The sequence below is a fragment of the Tupaia chinensis genome, unplaced genomic scaffold, assembly GCF_000334495.1.
Source record: "Tupaia chinensis unplaced genomic scaffold, TupChi_1.0 Scaffold000311_2, whole genome shotgun sequence".
Taxonomy (NCBI): Eukaryota; Metazoa; Chordata; class Mammalia; order Scandentia; family Tupaiidae; genus Tupaia; species Tupaia belangeri.
In genome coordinates, this window is record NW_006159803.1 from 7,978,624 (window position 1) to 7,995,842 (window position 17,219).

Sequence of the window (17,219 nt, forward strand, 5' to 3'; positions counted from 1 at the left end):
TCCTGCTGATAGCCTCTGTTTACACTTCATTTCTCTCTGCTCCTGTCTTCAAGCAACGCCCACACCTCCCCTGCCCTTGGCCTGGCCTTTCCTGCACAGTCCAGCACTCTGTGTCAACAGGGCTGCTCGGTCCTCTCCCTTCTGTCCTCCTCTTCTACACCGTCTTCTGCAAACCTCCTACTGCCCTGGACTCCAGGGTAGTTTAAGACTTCGAGTACGGACTGCACACTCCTCCTAGCATTGTCCTTGCTGAAGAAGGCTGTCAACTCTCTTACTGCTTTCTGATTCTCCAACTCTTGCCCTCAAAAATAAAAACAAAGCAAAAAAGTTTTTGCATGAGATTGTTGATTACTACAGTTTGCTTTGTTTGTTTGTGTGTATGTATATATGTATGCATGTATGTATTTTTTTTTGGAGAGATTTTTGCTATAGGGCGCGTGCGCTCACCAGACAGAGACATAGAGACAGAAAGCGAGAAATCACCCCCCACAGGGGATGGCCACGCTGCAATCCCTTCTCCTCCATTCTCCTCTTGGGATCTTGGGCACGCACGCACACACACCCAGCGTGAGTTTTAAGCCACCAGGTCCAGGACACGAACCGCGGTCGACTACGTGGGAGTCCAGCGACATAGCCATTACGCTAACTGTGGGTTCCCTGTATTTATTTATTTATTTTGCAAGAATACCTGAATCAAGTAGATCTTCGGGAGAGGGCAGACCTTCAAGAGAAGGAAGCCCGGGCGCTGCTAGATTCAGGAAAGAACACGGCCGTGACAACCAAGAATCTCCTGGAGACCCTTTCCAAGCCTAACCAGATCCCCTTGTTCTACGCCGGCGGAATCGAGATCCTTACTGAAATGATGCAAGACTGTAAGCCAGCGTTTTGTGTGAGCTCCTGAAAACTGTCAGTGTGAAGGGACAGGGTTTAGAGGCTGCTTTTAGGAGGCAAAGAATCCCTCCTGTCTGCCCACAAATACTGATGGAAGAGCTTCTCTAAAGTGCACAATAATATAGCCCCACCTCTGCTCTGTCCTCGCCAGAGCATGCACACACTCAGCATACACACAACACACGCATGCACGCTCTCCATGTAGTCTTACACTATGTCCACCACACACACGTGGCGCCACCTTCATACACACTTAGATCACACACGCAGCACACTCACACACGTTACACCGGTAAGCATGTACACGCCCTCAGCCCCTACACGCGTCCAGCACATCCCCCACACGTGCTCCACATGCACCCCACACGCCCTGCACACCCTACCCCGCTGCAGGGGAGTGGAAGACAGAACTTTAGGCTAAACCGTGAGCTTCCCCCCAGTAACTCTTAAGGGCTACTCAGGATGGGAAGTGGTTTCAGAGCAAAGCTCAGCCTCCTCTTTCTGACGAGAGCCATGCTGTCTCCTTCAGCAGTTCTCATAAACATGGAGACCAGGGCTTCCGTAGTTTCTGCTGCCCCGGCAGAAGTAGATGGAGCCTCTGACTCCCCATAGTACACAATGGGGGTGCTCAGAGACACCTTTCGGCAGTTTCTCGGAGATTCCGGCTTCCTTTCTGGAGCCCAGACACAGCTTTGAAACGAGTATCTAAGAGCAGGCAGGTATATGGGGGCTTCCCGGAGGAGATGCAGCTCCGGGAGTTGCTCTAAAGATGGTGAAATGATGAGTTTTGCTCTGCTCCCCATCCTGAGCAGTCCCTCTGGCTGAGGTACTGTGAGCTGGCGACAGCTGCATCTTTCACGATGCGTAGATATCTGTTCCTGCCAAACTCGGACCTTGGCCTCAGCATTCCGTACCAGATCTCACGTTATCGATGTCTGCGCCGCAGCCGGGGGAGACAGTTCCGGAGTCTCACATGGCTGTCTGTGACCTTGTTCCAGGCGCAGAACGAACTTTGTTCAGAACCCACAATGGATTCAGTATCATCAGCGACAACAAGGTCATAAGAAGGTAGGGATGTTAGTAAGACGGCCCCGAATTGTGGCTGCCTAAAATCCGGCAGCCGTTGCTGTGAATATCTGAGAGGCGAGGCAGAGGCAGGGGAGGTGACTTAGCTGTGTTGGACACAGGAGCAGCTGCGGCCCAGAACTGACAAGCCCACAACCAGCTCCTGGAACAGAAATCTCCAGCACGTCATAACTGTTACATTTCTTGCTTACACATTGTTATCTGTAGTGTACATTTAGCCAGTTTGGTGCTATTCTTACCCTCATGAGTTTTCCAGAATTGTTCTGTGCACCCTTTCCTTTCACAGGACGTTTGTGACTCTCTGTTCTTATGGTGACATTAAGTCTGTTGACTCAGACGTGTGACATACATTGACATTTGGTTGTTGGGAAAGTCATGATGTACTTTTGCATAGGAAAACAAAAACCTAATAGGTTAAGGGAAGCTACAGCATATTTTTAGAGTTATACTGCTTAATAAGACACTCTAAACACCTGAGTAACTACTGTGCAAACTGTAACATTATTATAGCCTTTCCCATTTAACCTGTTACATTGTGTCCTTGAGTAAACATTCCCCTCTCTGAAGACTCACAGCGGGAACCCCTGCCAGGTTGCAATTTTTGTGATCATTGTCTATAACAAGTAACTTAAGTTTCCTCTTCTAAGCAAACAGGCTCATTTATGACCTTATTTGTTACAATAGTTACAAATTACATTGGTTACAAAAGCTACAGCCACCAGTTAACCCTTAAAGTATAGGAAAGAGGAATAAAGTGAAGCAAAAAAACAGGGTTAAAGAAACGATTTAGTTTTTGCTGTTACAGAATCATAGTAAGGAAGAACACCACTTCTTGTGAAATCATATGCTCACCCCATAGGCAGCGATGTGACCGTGTGTCTCCATCCTTCAGTCAGTAATGGCCGCCCCTCCAGGAGCACAAGTACCCCAGGAACCCCCTTGTGCTGTGACCTCAGGTCATGTGAGTGACATGCACAGGTACCAATTAGGAGAAAGCCACAGGAGGACTTCTCCGTACCTCCAAACGCTTCCGAGTCAGAGAAATAGCCGTTCTTGGTGGTTTCCCACCAGTTTATGCAAGATGGCTACTTTTTTCCTCCTCCTTGGAGTTTGCCAATCTTATTAGGAAGTGAGATTGGCTTCTGGCTGATCCCATCTAGGATTTCCTGTGAAGGAAGGTCCACGGGGTGGCAGGCAGTTGCTCAACTCCATTTGTTCAGATGTGACGCCTGAGGCTGAGGACTCTGGTGTGGTTGGCGTCCCCCACATGTGGCCATGCGCCCAGCTACAGTTCACTGGTCCCAGTGCAGCTGTCTCCCATGGCCCTGGCTCACAGCCCACCTTCTGTACAGCCCGGACTGCCCAGCCTCCGTCCTAGACCTGCGAAACTCAGTCCGGGGGTTGGCAGTCTATTCATCCTGGTGACCTGGGGCTCTATAAAATTTACAGATTATAAAATTACTTTCTAACACTGGCTGGTGGTGAGTCTGGAGGTGAAATAGAACTAAATGAAAAGGACATTGAGATGGATTCCTAGATCTGTTACTGCCTTGTCTCTTCTAGGTGCTTTTCCACAGCAGGGACAGATGCGGTTGAAGAGACGGTTTGCGTGTCCGTTCTCAAGCTCTGGCAGGCAGTGTGCAGGGACAACGGTAAGCCTAAATAATCACCCTTAATCACCGCTAATGCGCCACTACTGTGGAAGTGCACTGGAGGGCATGATTGCTCGCGGAGAGCCCCGGAGAGCCGGCGTCTCGACCACCCCATGCCTTCCTCTCTGAGAAAGCATGTGACCTAGAGCCAGGTCTGGGTTGCGCCTTGGTCCCCAGCCAGCTTCCTGGCACCGCTTTCCTCACCAGCCTGGGAACACTGAGGGACAGTGGGTGAGGCCACTGCCAGCATGACAGGTGGTCTCCTCTGTGTCCCCTCCTGTCCTTTCAGACTTGTGACTTCTGCTCAGGTGCTGGTGAGGGGGAGAGCAGGTTTTCCTTTCTGTCTGCTTAAAAACACTATTCTTGGGAACCAGCAGTTAGCGTAATGGCTATGTCACTGGACTCCTACATAGTCGACCGCGGTTCTCGTCCCGGACCCTGTGGCTTAAAACTCACGCCGGGCGCGTGTGCGTGCGTGCCCAAGATCCCGAGAGGAGAATGGAGAAGGGATTGCGGCGTGACCATCCCCTCTGGGGGGTGATTTCTCGCTTTCTGTCTCTATGTCTCTTTCTGTCTGTCTGGTGAGCGCACGCGCCCTATAGCAAAAACCTCTTTAAAAAAAAATCTATTTTTTTTTTTTTCTGACCACAGCACTCATGTCAGCACTGAGCTCTGCCGTGGTCCCTGCCAGTGTCCCCAGATGCCTACCAATGTTAATATTGAGACAGTGACAGGCAGAGCGGTCTGCTGTAGTTTTGAGCTCACCTTACATTTTTGTTTTGTATTCGCATCTTCTGGAGTTCATTATGCTTTTGTACCATCTTTCTTTTTTTTTTAATTTTTTTTTGAGAGGTTTTTGCTATAGGGCACATGCGCTCACCAGGAAGAGAGACAGAGAGACAGAAAGCGAGAAATCACCCCCCAGAAGGGATGGCCATGCCGCAATCCCTTCTCCTCCATTCTCTTGGGATCCTGGACACACATGCACATGCACCCAGTGTGAGTTTAAGCCACTGGGTCTGGGACTTGAACCGCTGTCGACTACATGGGAGTCCAATGACATAGCCTTATGCCACCTGCTGGCCAACTGCCATCTTTCTTAATCACTACAATGTAAATTAAAATTTTAAGCATTTCTCTCATTTTTAACAAGCATGTTTCAAAGGCAAAGTTTGACGTTGGGCACAAAACACTGAAACCGGGACGGTGACAGCCGGGCCTTCCCACAGGGCTGCCGTGGGGGGTCAGGGATAGAGCTTGGGAGCACAGCCTGGGAGCGATCCATGGCTGGGCGCCCGCGCCCTATAGCAAAAACCTCTTTAAAAAAAAATCTATTTTTTTTTTTTTCTGACCACAGCACTCATGTCAGCACTGAGCTCTGCCGTGGTCCCTGCCAGTGTCCCCAGATGCCTACCAATGTTAATATTGAGACAGTGACAGGCAGAGCGGTCTGCTGTAGTTTTGAGCTCACCTTACATTTTTGTTTTGTATTCGCATCTTCTGGAGTTCATTATGCTTTTGTACCATCTTTCTTTTTTTTTTAATTTTTTTTTGAGAGGTTTTTGCTATAGGGCACATGCGCTCACCAGGAAGAGAGACAGAGAGACAGAAAGCGAGAAATCACCCCCCAGAAGGGATGGCCATGCCGCAATCCCTTCTCCTCCATTCTCTTGGGATCCTGGACACACATGCACATGCACCCAGTGTGAGTTTAAGCCACTGGGTCTGGGACTTGAACCGCTGTCGACTACATGGGAGTCCAATGACATAGCCTTATGCCACCTGCTGGCCAACTGCCATCTTTCTTAATCACTACAATGTAAATTAAAATTTTAAGCATTTCTCTCATTTTTAACAAGCATGTTTCAAAGGCAAAGTTTGACGTTGGGCACAAAACACTGAAACCGGGACGGTGACAGCCGGGCCTTCCCACAGGGCTGCCGTGGGGGGTCAGGGATAGAGCTTGGGAGCACAGCCTGGGAGCGATCCATGGCTGGGTCTGAGGTGGGGCAGTCTTTTCCTTAGTTCCATAGAGTGGAGGAGTCCAGAACGTAAGCCCTGGAAAACTAGCCCCGCAGGGAGCCTGTTTCCTGAAGGAGTGGTGCCAGATCACGGCCATGGAGCCTTGCTCCTCGCAAGTGACCCCACAGCAGCTCGGCAGGGTTTCTGCAGACCTTCTCTAAGGACCGAGGAAGGCGGAACTCGGCGATGCTGAAGGCGTGTCACCAAGGACAGGGCAGTGAGAATCTGACCCTTTTACTTTGGTTTCTGTGAGCCTCAAAGCTACATTTTTTTTAACTTTGGGAAAATCATGTGGGACACGGTCCCTGATGTAGGTGCCGTAACCCAGATCAACGAAATCTCAGCACACCCAGCTCAGCACACGCGAAGCACTTTTTAGAAAAGGGCCAGGGAATGCTCAAGGTAAGGGCATGAAAATGTGTCAGTGATACATTGTCGAGTCGGGGAGAGGAGCCGGCTACAGGGCAGGGTGTCTGATATCGTTGTTGTAACATTGTCACCCCTCTGAGGGGTGAATAATAACTTCTTTGGAGAATGGGCTTGCCTGGAGGGGGCACAAGAGAAGGGAACTTTCATTTTCAACTTTATACTACATCTACGTTTGAGTTATTTAGAATAAGCTGCATTTGCAGTGTAAGAAAAAATATATATAAACCAAAACCAGCGCAACTCCTTCTTATTGCAAGGCCAGTAGGACCCTAATGCGCGAGGACCGCGTGACCTCGGTGAACGGTAGGGCCGGGAGGTAATGTCGTGAAAGGCACGGCTTGGAATGTGGGCTCCTCTCCACCTGCTCTCCCATCCCCGGCTCTCCTCGGCTGGGAGAGCACGGGAGTGACTCCTTGACCGCTGGGTGCTGTGTGGAAGGGCCGTCAGCGCAGCAGGGGAGCGAGCCCAGGGTCCAGAGGCTCATGCAGTCGGTCCTCGCCCTCTGAGGTCTGGGGTGCCCTGCACTGAGGTGTGGGTGAGCTTCGTGCTCCAGCTCCCCGTCCTCGTCTGCTCCCAGACAGATCCACGTGGCTACTCAGAAAATGAAGCAAGTGGGGCCAGCAGTTAGCATGATGGCTATGTCGCTGGACTCCCACCTAGTCGACTGCAGTTCAAGTCCCGGACCCAGTGGCTTAAACTCACGCCGGGTGCGTGTGCGTGCGTGCCCAAGATCCCGAGAGGAGAATGGAGGAGAAGGGATTGCAGTGTGGCCATCCCCCCTGGGGGGTGATTTCTTGCTTTCTGTCTCTCTGTCTCTCTCTGTCTGTCTGGCGAGCACACACGCCTTATAGCAAAAACCTCTCCAAAAAAAAAAAGAAAGAAAGAAAGAAAGGAAAAGAAAATGAAGCAGGTGACAGGGAGGTAAACCGGCGCCACCACCCTGGAAATGGCTGTTGGTCCAGGAAGGCGGGCATGCTTTATTACCTTCATGGCAGTATTCGGCTTTCCTCGCGAGAACGCAGTGGTTGCTCTGCCACCACGTGAAGAGTGGTGGTCTGAGGTACTCCACGACTGGGCCAGTCCCCTCGCCTTTGCTCCGTTTCCAGATCTCACTCATCGCAGTACCTTCTGCCAGTCATGTGGTGTAGGTAATCTATGAACGCCAGCCCGTCTGCACGATCGTGGATTAACTCATTGAATTCCCACGACGACTCAGATAGGTCAGTGTTCTCGTCCTCCTGCTGCCAGGAAGCTGCTCGGCCCGGGAGTTAATGGCCTGGCTCACTGGCTTGCCTGGCCATGCAGACCCAGCAGTCTGGCCCCAAGCTCCGTGCTCTTAGACTTCAGTATCCTGCCCCTCGATCGAGTGTAGAAAAGTTGGAATTGCCGTCAGGATGACTGGAGACAGAACAATTGTCATTGCTAGCATGCAGGGCAGGCCACCTCTCTGTTTTGCAGAGGAAAACCAGCGTCTGCTTGTGATGGACCCTGACAGGGGCAGGCTGCTGCCCTCCCTCCTGGCCTCCGAGGTCCCGGCCGTCCGGCAGCAGAGCCTGGCCCTGCTCCTGCAGCTCACCCAGACTGAGAACGGGCGGAGCCTGATCTTCAGCCACCTCGACCTGACCCGGTGAGGCCCTGCTGGCGGGGTCTTCCTCGCAGCCCCTCAGACCCTCACCTGGCCCTCGCTTCTCTGTGGCGGAAGCTGCCACCCTACGTTGTAAGGGAACGATAGCAGAAGGGGCCTTTGGCAAGGACGTTAGGCCTGAGGACCTCCAGGGCAGGCCCGTCCCTGAACTTAGCACCATGGACAGTGTCACTTCTGGGCAACCGGCTTGTGTCCATCTCACCATACGGTGAGCACTATCAGAGCGAGATCTGGGACCCCACTTCGACCTAGGTCACGGCTTCGGCCCCGTTCGCCTCAGTCCTGCCTCTACCCGGTTCCTCTCCTTCTCTCACTCCTGCCTGAGACCACGCTGTCTTATTTTGTGTGCTCTTAACCTCTTTCTGAAAGAAGGTAGAGTTCAGCTAAGTACAACCTCTAAAATCCTTCTGAAGCTGAAGGCTGTGGGGTAGAACGAGTCTGTCTACTAAACAGATACTCTAAAAATTACAGAAAGCCATTCGTTCTGCCCAGCGCTTTTCAGTTTATTTTTAAGCCGATTATTTTGCTTATTTATTTTATTGTTTATAAGTTCGCGTATTTTAATTTTATTAACCTTTTAGTTTTTCTTCAGATTATGCGTTCGAGTGTAGACAGTGCCGGTGTTAGATCAGAAAGCAGCGCGGCCGCCACTTCATGTAGAGCAGCCCGGTGGAAGCACAGTGGCGTTGCGGAGGGCTGCTTTGGGTACACTTCACACCATCTAAAGCACAAGTCAGCCTCCCCTTTTTTATTTATTTTTTTACTATTAGCCTGTTTTATCTCCTCTTGCCCTGGGAGATGGGCAAGGTTGGTGTCATTGCTCATTTCGCAGAGGGGACAGAGGAGACCGCAATGCGTCCCGGAGGGACTGTCACCCCGCAGTCTCCCAGGTAGCTGCTCCTCGGCACCCAGCTCCTGCTCTCTGCCCGCAGTAGGAAATGGGGCTCGAGGAACCAGCAGATGGCGTAATGGTTACATTGCTAGCCCCCCACGTAGTCCCCTGTGGTTCGAGTCCTGGAGATTCATGCCAGGCGTGTGTGCGAGCATGCCCAAGATCCCAAGAGGAGAATGCAGGAGAAGGAATTGTGGTGTGGCCATCTCCCCTGGGGGAGAATTCTCATTTCCTGTCTCTCTGTCTCTCTCTGGTGAGTGCACACACCCTAGAGCAAAAGTCTCTCTCTAAGAAAAAAGAAAGAAAGAAAGAAAGAAAGAAAGAAAGAAAGAAAGAAAGAAAGAAAGAAAGAAAGAAAGAAATGGGGCTGGATGTGCAGCCCTGTCGGGTGGTTGTTGGACCCAGCCGAGCCCCCCTGCACCCCTGTCCACATGGTGAGCAGGTCCAGTGACTACTGAGGCTCAGCACTGACTGTCCCTGGCTCCACGCAGTCACAGCACTGGTGGCTCCCAGGAGAGGCCCTGGCAGCCGCCTGCCACTCAGCCCACACAGGCAGATGGACTGCCAGTGGAGAGAAATCCTCCGAAAACACATTTCACACCCTAAATGACTCTCATTCATCTCCTCAGTGCCTCCCTCACATGTTCTTCATTTGCTGTTTGTCTCTGTGAGTAAATGTAGCTGTAGTTATCATAAGCAGTTTTCCCCCAAGCGATCTTTGAATTGCTCGCGTTTCAATTTGAATTGGTCCAGTGTCTCGGAGAGTGGCGTTGGCAATTACCTGTGCGCCCTGCCTCCTCTCTTTAGCAGTCAGAGAAACCGCGGCTTATTACCCGAGGCCCCCGGCCTTGTTAATGCCTGTCTCCAGTGAAGTCGGAAGGAGTTGTAATAGATTCTCTGCAATGAGACGAGGCCGTGGGAAGCAGCCGCCTCGCTCACAGCCACACGTGTCACGTTCCTCCCAAAGCGCTGTCCCCGTCTGGGAAGCGGAGGGAGGGCATGTGCCACAGAACCAACCTGGGCCAGCCGCACGTAGTGGGGGCGCTGGGTCTTCAGACCCGAGCAGCCCTGAGCTCTGGTCCTCCGCGTGTCTTCCACTTAAGCACAGGAAGCTCGTTTGCCTTGCTGGGCCCCGTCGTCTCTTCCGAATCACACACTTGGGATGACACTAAGGAGAGGGCTGCGTCTGCGGGTTAAAATGTTTCCTGCTACATTAAACAGTGCACTTGATCGAAAGGAGCTTCAGCAAAACAGGGCCTGGCTTACTGGTCTCACATTAAAAATCATAATAGCGAAGGCTAAAGATGGCAGCTGGTAGTGCCCTATCTTAAAGAAGGGGAAGCCAGGGTCTCTGTCTTCTCTTGACCTCTTTTCCTCCTGGCCGTGCGGTCCCACTTGCTGCAACTCCAAGTCTCACAGCCCTCTTCAAGACAGGTTAGCGCCGGCCATCTGCCTCTTTTATGAAGAAAAGCTACTGCTTATTTCTCTCTGGACAGGGTTGGGGCACCTGCCGATCCCGGCGGGGGAGCGGCCCCAGCTGCTGGAGCAGAGACAGGCAGAGGAAAAGAGCGGGGAGTGTCCCTGTCGGCCGGCAAACAGCTCTGCCCTCTGACCGGGGGACTCGTGTCTTTCCTGGCACGTGGCCTACACTCTAATTTATTTATTTATTTGTTTGTTTATTTATTAAGTTTTTGCTGTAGGGTGTGTGCACTTGCTGCAGAGAGAGGGGAAGTGAGACTTCACCCCCCAACCCCCGAGGATGGCCTTGCCACAGTCTCTCCTCCTCCGTTCTCCTCTTGGGATTTTAGACACACATGCAAATGCGCTTTATAAGTTTTTGCTGTAGGGTGTGTGCACTTGCTGCAGAGAGAGGGGAAGTGAGACTTCACCCCCCAACCCCCGAGGATGGCCTTGCCACAGTCTCTCCTCCTCCGTTCTCCTCTTGGGATTTTAGACACACATGCAAATGTGCTTTATGTGATTTTCAAGCCATTGGGTCTGAGCTCAAGCTTCAGCCAGCCGTGTGGGAATCTAGCACTGTAACCACCACGCCACCTGCTGGCCCCAATGTTCTTTAATATTTTTATAATCATTTTCTCCGTTCAGGTTATACAGTTTATTAGTTACATAAGACCATTTTCTGACCTGCGGTCTGCCCCCAGAGACAGCTAGCCGCGTTTCGGCATGGCGGAAAAATCTGTCACCCAAAAAGAAGAGACGGGGGGAAGTGGGACAGGACACGTGGGCCTCTATGTACTGAGTGCAGCTAGGGTGTGCGTTTTGTCACATGGAGAGGACGCCTGGCTGCTTAGATCTCCACGGCCAAAGCCAAGATGATCTTACACGGTCATCTCATCTTCCGTAACATTTAGGGTCATTACCACTCATTGTCAAGACCAAAAAGAAAAGTAAAAGCAGGTTTAAACTGCTGAAGGAGGAATCAGAAGTCAATATAAAACAGATCGTTTCTGACGGCAGGAACCCCGGAGCACACTCCTGAGGAAGTTAGGGATCTGCCGAAGCTTGGAGAAGCAATCCAGTCCTATCCCACCTCGCAGACAGGCCCTCTGCGCTGTCCCAGACAGCCTGTGCCTGATCCGTCCAGGGAAGGTTGCCTCCACGTGATGTGTGATGGGCACAAAAATAGCTCAAAGACTGAGGGTCTCTCCCCCTGGCGAAAGGGCCTGTCCCTCGCCTCCCAGGCAGCCCATTCCTCCTGGGACAGTCCTAATTGATGTAAAGTCCCTCCTGACACTGAACACAAACTACCTGTCCCATCCCAGCCCGGGGCCAATCTGCCTCCTCCCTCCCCTCATGCCCCACGCCCCACGCCCCACACCTGGCTGTTGAAGGCCTGCAGGGTGCACAGACACCTCCCACCCCACATTCTGCGCTTTAGGTATCGGAAGACACCTGTCCTCCGCGAGCATCCCAATGGCCTCCGCCACCTCTTGGGTGACTTGGTTTCCAGACCCTGCTCGAGCAAGCTGCTGACTAGGTCCAGTACCGCAGATGTGCCCCTGCTCCCAGGTGCCCAGTCCAGTGGCTCTTTGGCCTCACTTGCCTGCCCTGTCTCATTTGGCCCAATTGAAACCCAAGCACGGCTGTTGGGACGTCATTCCTCCTGGCTCTCCTCCTGCCTTCTGGCTTTTCTTTCCCGGATTTCTCTGCAACTGCCCCCATGCTGCCAGTCTCCCAATCAGGGACCCCAGGATCCTACCCTTAGCCCTCTTCTCATCCACTCCTATAATTAAGAGTCTAGGGGCCAGCAGATGGCATAATGGTTGCATCACTGGACTCCCATGTAGTCAACCGCAGTTTGAGTCCTAGACCCGGCAGCTTAAAACTCATGCCAGATGTTTTGCATGCATGCCCAAGATCCTAAGAGGAAAAGGGAAGAGAAGGGATTGAAGCATGGCCATCCCCTAAGGGCGAGTTCTGCCTCTTGAGCGAGCACACATGCCCTATAGCAAGAATCTCTAATGAAAAATAAGGGTAAGAGAGGTTAAGTTCCTGTCTCTCGGGTGCTAGACGAACACTTCCTTCTGCTACTGGACTTCTCCATCTCGGTGCTCGTCCATATCAGATTCAGAAAATCCCAATGTGCTTTCCCCCTCTGCCTGAATCTTCTCTCTTCTTAGAGGCCATCCACCCACCCAGATCCCTAAGCAGAACCCCGAATGTGATCATCCCGCAGCCGTAAGGTAGAATGTCAGTACTTCCTCCTTGGTGTCTCCCGGATTCAACACCTTCCGACTCTCCTCCGCTGTCTCTAATGGTTCCTTTGAGGTCTTTGTGAGTGCTTCTTCCACTTCTGGGGTGCCGCTTGCTCTGCCCGAAGCCCTTGGATTGTTTTTATATGGACCACTCGTAAGCTAGGTCTCCCTGCAGTTAAGGTTCAGGGCCTGAGCTCAGTCACACTTGTCTCCTGGTCACTTCCATGCCCCCTGCCTCAGTCCAGCCCCCACCCCATACCATCAGGGATTTTTCTAAAATGCATACCCGTCCTGTTATTTTCCTACCTGAAACAATGAAGTGACTCTGTTGCCTGGAAGACTAGTTCGTCAGTTACGGAGAAACAGTCTAGGAATCATGTGGGGACTTTGTTCAGTCCAGCCTCCGGAGCCTCCTCTACTCAGAGACAGAGGGGCCCAGAATTCCATAAGCCATGCCTCCCTGCCTCCCCACCTCCAATCAAGTCATCTACCCACTGCCCTTCAGAGAACATAGGCCCTCAGAGTGAAGTACGGCATACCAGCAGGTCCTGGAGGCCACCAAGACCTGGGCTCTGTCCAGCTCTCTGTGGCTGCCCCTGGCCTCCCCTCAGACCCTCAGCACCATCGGCAGCCGCGTGGGTCCCCAGCCACGCCCTGTGAGGTGCCTTCAGGCCGTGACTGCTGCAAGCTCTGCCTGACACGCCCTGCCCCTGTCCTCGTGTGCCCACCACGGTCTGCAAGCATGCTGGAGCCACAACCTGGCCTTGGGTCATCTTCGCGGGCCAGGACCTACTGCCTTGCTCAGTACATAGTGCTCGTTCGTGTCTTTGACTAAGTGACTAAATGAGCACGCAGCCAGCACTACACTCGGGACAGCGGAGATGTCCCTGCTATTGAAACCTTCGTCTCTACGCCCTCCCACCCCCTACAGTAGACCCTGCCGCCCTCCTGACACTTCCTTGTTTCCGACACGCTGTCACCACGCTCAGCTTACCGTCCTTACTTGCTTACACGTGCATCGCTGCAGCTCGGGGCCCGGTACTGAACACCGTCGCCACCTGGGAGGAATCTGTGGGTGAACTCATGGCTCCTCCTTCCCTGGGTGCCAGTGAGTCTGTGAGGACCACGTAAAATGGCATCAGCTTTTTTTGGCGGCTACCCCAGACTATTTGCGCATTCTGTATTTGTGACCAGCTAAACACCCTCAAGTCTTCTTTATACAAACCAGTTATAAACCAGGGCTTCCAGTTCTGTGACTTAAACAGAATTCTCAGCTCTAGGTGGAGGACTTTGAATGTAACCCTATTAAATTTCATCTGATATATTCAGCAGCCTGTCAAAACCTCATTAATTTTTATTCCATCACCCACCTTATTAGGGGGGCCTCCCACGTTAGTCGTCAGCAGATTAGCAAGCATGCCACTTAGATGTCATCTAAGTTAATGAACTTAGAGCCAGAGTCACATGGCAGAGGCACCGGAGACTCCTTCCAGGCTGGTGGCCGGTCATCGATAAATTTTCCTGAAACCGTTCAACCCCCTGGGGAGCCACGTGAAGTGATGAGGCCATCCAGTGGGACGGTGTCTGTCTCTGGGGTGGCCAGGGAGCTGGGGTTCTTAGAGGGTCTGCTGAGATCACCCGTTGGCTCCCTTCAACCAGAGGCCAGCTTCCTCCAGCCCCCTGCGTGGTCACCTTGTTGGGGCCTTGCTGTTACAGGAGAGCCCTCTCTGAGGTTGTCATGGTTTTTGCAGATTGCTAGAAGCCCTGGTGTCGTTTCTCGACTTCCCAGATAAGGCCAGCACTGCCATGGGACTGCTCACAGGCCTGGCTCTGGAAGAAAGGTAATTGCTTTTATTTCTGGAAACTAAACTGGCATGTCTTCTGTAACCTTTGCTGAGCTGTCTGATCTTCAAAAGGGTGCACAATCCAGACAGGCCGAGCCGAGCCTCTGACCGAGCATCAGGACTCAGCGAGTCGAGAGGCCGGGCCTTCCAGGGCGCAGAGTCGGCCGCTCCCTCCTGCTCCCTGGGGTGGAGGGTGCCCTAGCGCAGCAACAGACCTAAAGCAGTGCCCTGCACAGTGAGCAGGCCTGCTGTGTGCCCTGGAAGCTCCCTCCATCAGTGCCTGATACAGAGTCCGCAGCAGATCTGTGCTCACCGAACGGGCGCGAGCGAGCCACCGGGGTGACAGCAAACGCGGCTCCTTGCGCGCTGCTGGTGACGTGATGAGTCAGTACCTCCCTCAGCCCCGTGTTCTGTGTTTGTGGCTCTTTGTTTTACTGAAGGTCCTCCCCGGTGTACCTCAGTGTTCTTTTCATTTGTTGTTTTTGTTTTTTTGAGAGATTTTTGCTCTAGGGCATGTGTGCTCACTATAGGCAGATAGAAAGCAAGAAATCACCCTTCGGGGGAATGGCCATGCTGCAATCCCTTCTCCTCCGTTCTGCTCTCAAGATTTTGGGCACACACACACACACATGCCTGGAGTGAGTTTCAAGCCACCAGGTCCAGGATTTGAACTGCAGGTGACCATGGGGGGGGGGGGATCTAGCTCCTTAACTACCATGCCACCTGCTGGCTCCAATGTGTTTTGCATTTTTAAAAGCACATCTTTTTTTTTGTTTTATTTCCTCACACACTTGTACATCTTCCTTAGAAATGGTCGTGTAATGAGAGTGAGCCGCTTGTGCTTGCAGACCGGCCGGCCAGCAGGCGGGGAGGGTGGAATGCTTGCCCTAGCACGGGTCGCACTGTGTGTGAATCTGGGCCTGCTCATGGCTGTGACAGAGACGTGCTCGCACTGTGCCTCCCGTCTGCAGGCCCCCACCCAGCGCTGAGACTCGGAGCCGCCACCGGATCTGCTGTTTAACATCGGGGCAGTTCTCCAGACTTAGCAAAATTAAAAGCACATTACGTACCCAGTGACCTTTTTCTGTTCTTTTGCTCAGAATGAATTGTCCATGCACCCTGTAAATCCCAGGGGCCCAGAGTTTGTCACCGCCTTCCTCCTTACCCGAGACACCGTATTTATGCTACAGTGTAGGCAGTGTTTTGTGTAGAGATAAACACGGCTGATGTTTTCTAAACAGATTCCGAGCGTGGTTCCAGGCCAACCTCCCAGCTGCCCTTCCCGCACTCACAGGTGTCCTGGTGAGCACACCCTCCTGGTCATCCCCTGACAGACGCTCTCGGGAGCATGAGCCGAGCTGTTGAAACAGTTTGTGCCTCCAAACGCCCATTGTCTCTCAAGCTGGAATTTATACAACTCAAAGTTATCAAAACAACCGCAGACAACCACAGCTGGGCCCGGGGGAGGGACAGATAGATGGAGCTGGGCCCAGGGAGAAAGAGCCAGGTGTGGACTGCGTCTCAGGCAGAGGCAGGAGAGTCTCCATCGTCCCTGCTGACATGAAGTCCTGCCGTCAGTACAGCATGCAGTCCTTCCCTTGGAGGGGCATCAGTGCCATCAGGGACAAGCATAGCCGGGAACAGTAAGGGGCTGGGGACACAGAGGTTCTCCTTGGAGTGCATGCTGCCCTGGTGAGCCACAGACATTTCAGGGGTCCTTAAAGGGCATGACCACACCCTAGTATGTCACCGCTGTGAGTGTTGGGTGCTGAGAAGGGAAAGACCTGCCCAGGTCCTGTAATCTGGTCGGCAGAGAAGCTGGGATGAGCCCTTTGGGGTCTGGCATGCCATCATCCTGTTGCCATCGTGACCCCACTGGTGTCTGTGTGCATCAGGCTGGCTGGTGAGTGGAGGACACTCCTAGAGATTATTGCAGGATTCCTCACCTGCTGTCTGAGAACTCGCTTTCTCCTGGTTCACTTCCAGAAGAGAGACCCCAAGGTCACCAGCCCCTCAGCTCTCTGCCAGTGTATTGCCATCATGGGAGACCTCAGCGCGGAGCCCGCTGCTCGGAAGCACATGGCAGCCTGTGAAGAGTTTGAGGAGGCCTGCCTGGGCCTCATGGTATTTAGCTTCTCTATTATTCAGAGTTGGTCTTTTCTCTTCTTTGGGGCTGTCGGCTTCTTAATTACTTGACTGTTCCAAAATTGTGCTTCTGAGGTGCCGGAGCCAGGGGGTTATCCCTTCCATAACTGTGAATGTACAGGCTGCTCACTGTAGAGAGGCCTCCAGCTCCAGTCTCGTCCACCTTGGAGAGATTCCAGGGTTTCCTGTGGGGCTGGCTCGATTGCCCACTCCTGCAGCACACTCTTCAGTCTAAATCTGAGATCAGGCTGAGCCAGAGTTGCATGGAGGAAGTGCCAGAGGCCCCATCCAATGCTGCTGACTAACAGAGCCCAGGGAGCTGGTCTCTGACCCATAGCACCACTCAGGGCCTGGCACTGACCAGGCGGGGGTGGATAATGCTGGGACCCTGTCAGAGGGAACAGATGACCATGGAAACCTGCCAGGCGGAAAGGCCACTGATCATCTTGTCTCCCAAGGCCAGGTGTGAAGAGGACATGGACCTGTCCAGAGACGTCATGTACACCCTGCTGGGACTCATGATGAACTTGTGTCTCCAGACCCCCTTGGTCTCTGAGGTACAGCACTCGTCTCCCTGCTGGAGCCCTGGTGCAGCCGGGACGCACTGTGTGGCGTAGAACAATTCTCGTGTTCCCTGGGAGACCAGGAGCATGTGGACCCAACACCGGAGGTGGGAATGGGGAAGCTGGAGGCCTGTGCTGTCGCTTCGCCCAGCAGAGGGGCAGATGAGTCTCTCAGTCACGCCTTCATTCCAAACACTGAGTATCCGGGGTGTGCTGAGCCGGTATTTAACTAGGTATTGCATTTACCAAGTCAAATAAAATGTGGTCCCTCTTGAGACTAGCAAGCGGTGTGGCGGTTAAGGCACTGGATTCCCACGTGGCTAACTGCGGTTCA

General features: G+C 52.7%; 1 protein-coding gene across 4 annotated transcripts in view; it reads left to right on the plus strand.

Moving 5' to 3' along the window:
* Positions 1-17,219, plus strand: part of TTC12 (tetratricopeptide repeat domain 12) — a 57,535-nt gene that overhangs the window by 26,264 nt on the left and 14,052 nt on the right. For all 4 annotated transcript variants that reach the window (XM_006151025.1, XM_006151029.3, XM_006151026.3 and 1 more), the window contains exons 11-18: positions 678-872; positions 1,890-1,959; positions 3,541-3,629; positions 7,539-7,707; positions 14,085-14,174; positions 15,419-15,479; positions 16,164-16,301; positions 16,781-16,879. In XM_006151025.1, coding sequence (XP_006151087.1) covers positions 678-872; positions 1,890-1,959; positions 3,541-3,629; positions 7,539-7,707; positions 14,085-14,174; positions 15,419-15,479; positions 16,164-16,301; positions 16,781-16,879 — 911 coding nt within the window. The remainder of the gene's footprint in view (positions 1-677; positions 873-1,889; positions 1,960-3,540; positions 3,630-7,538; positions 7,708-14,084; positions 14,175-15,418; positions 15,480-16,163; positions 16,302-16,780; positions 16,880-17,219) is intronic.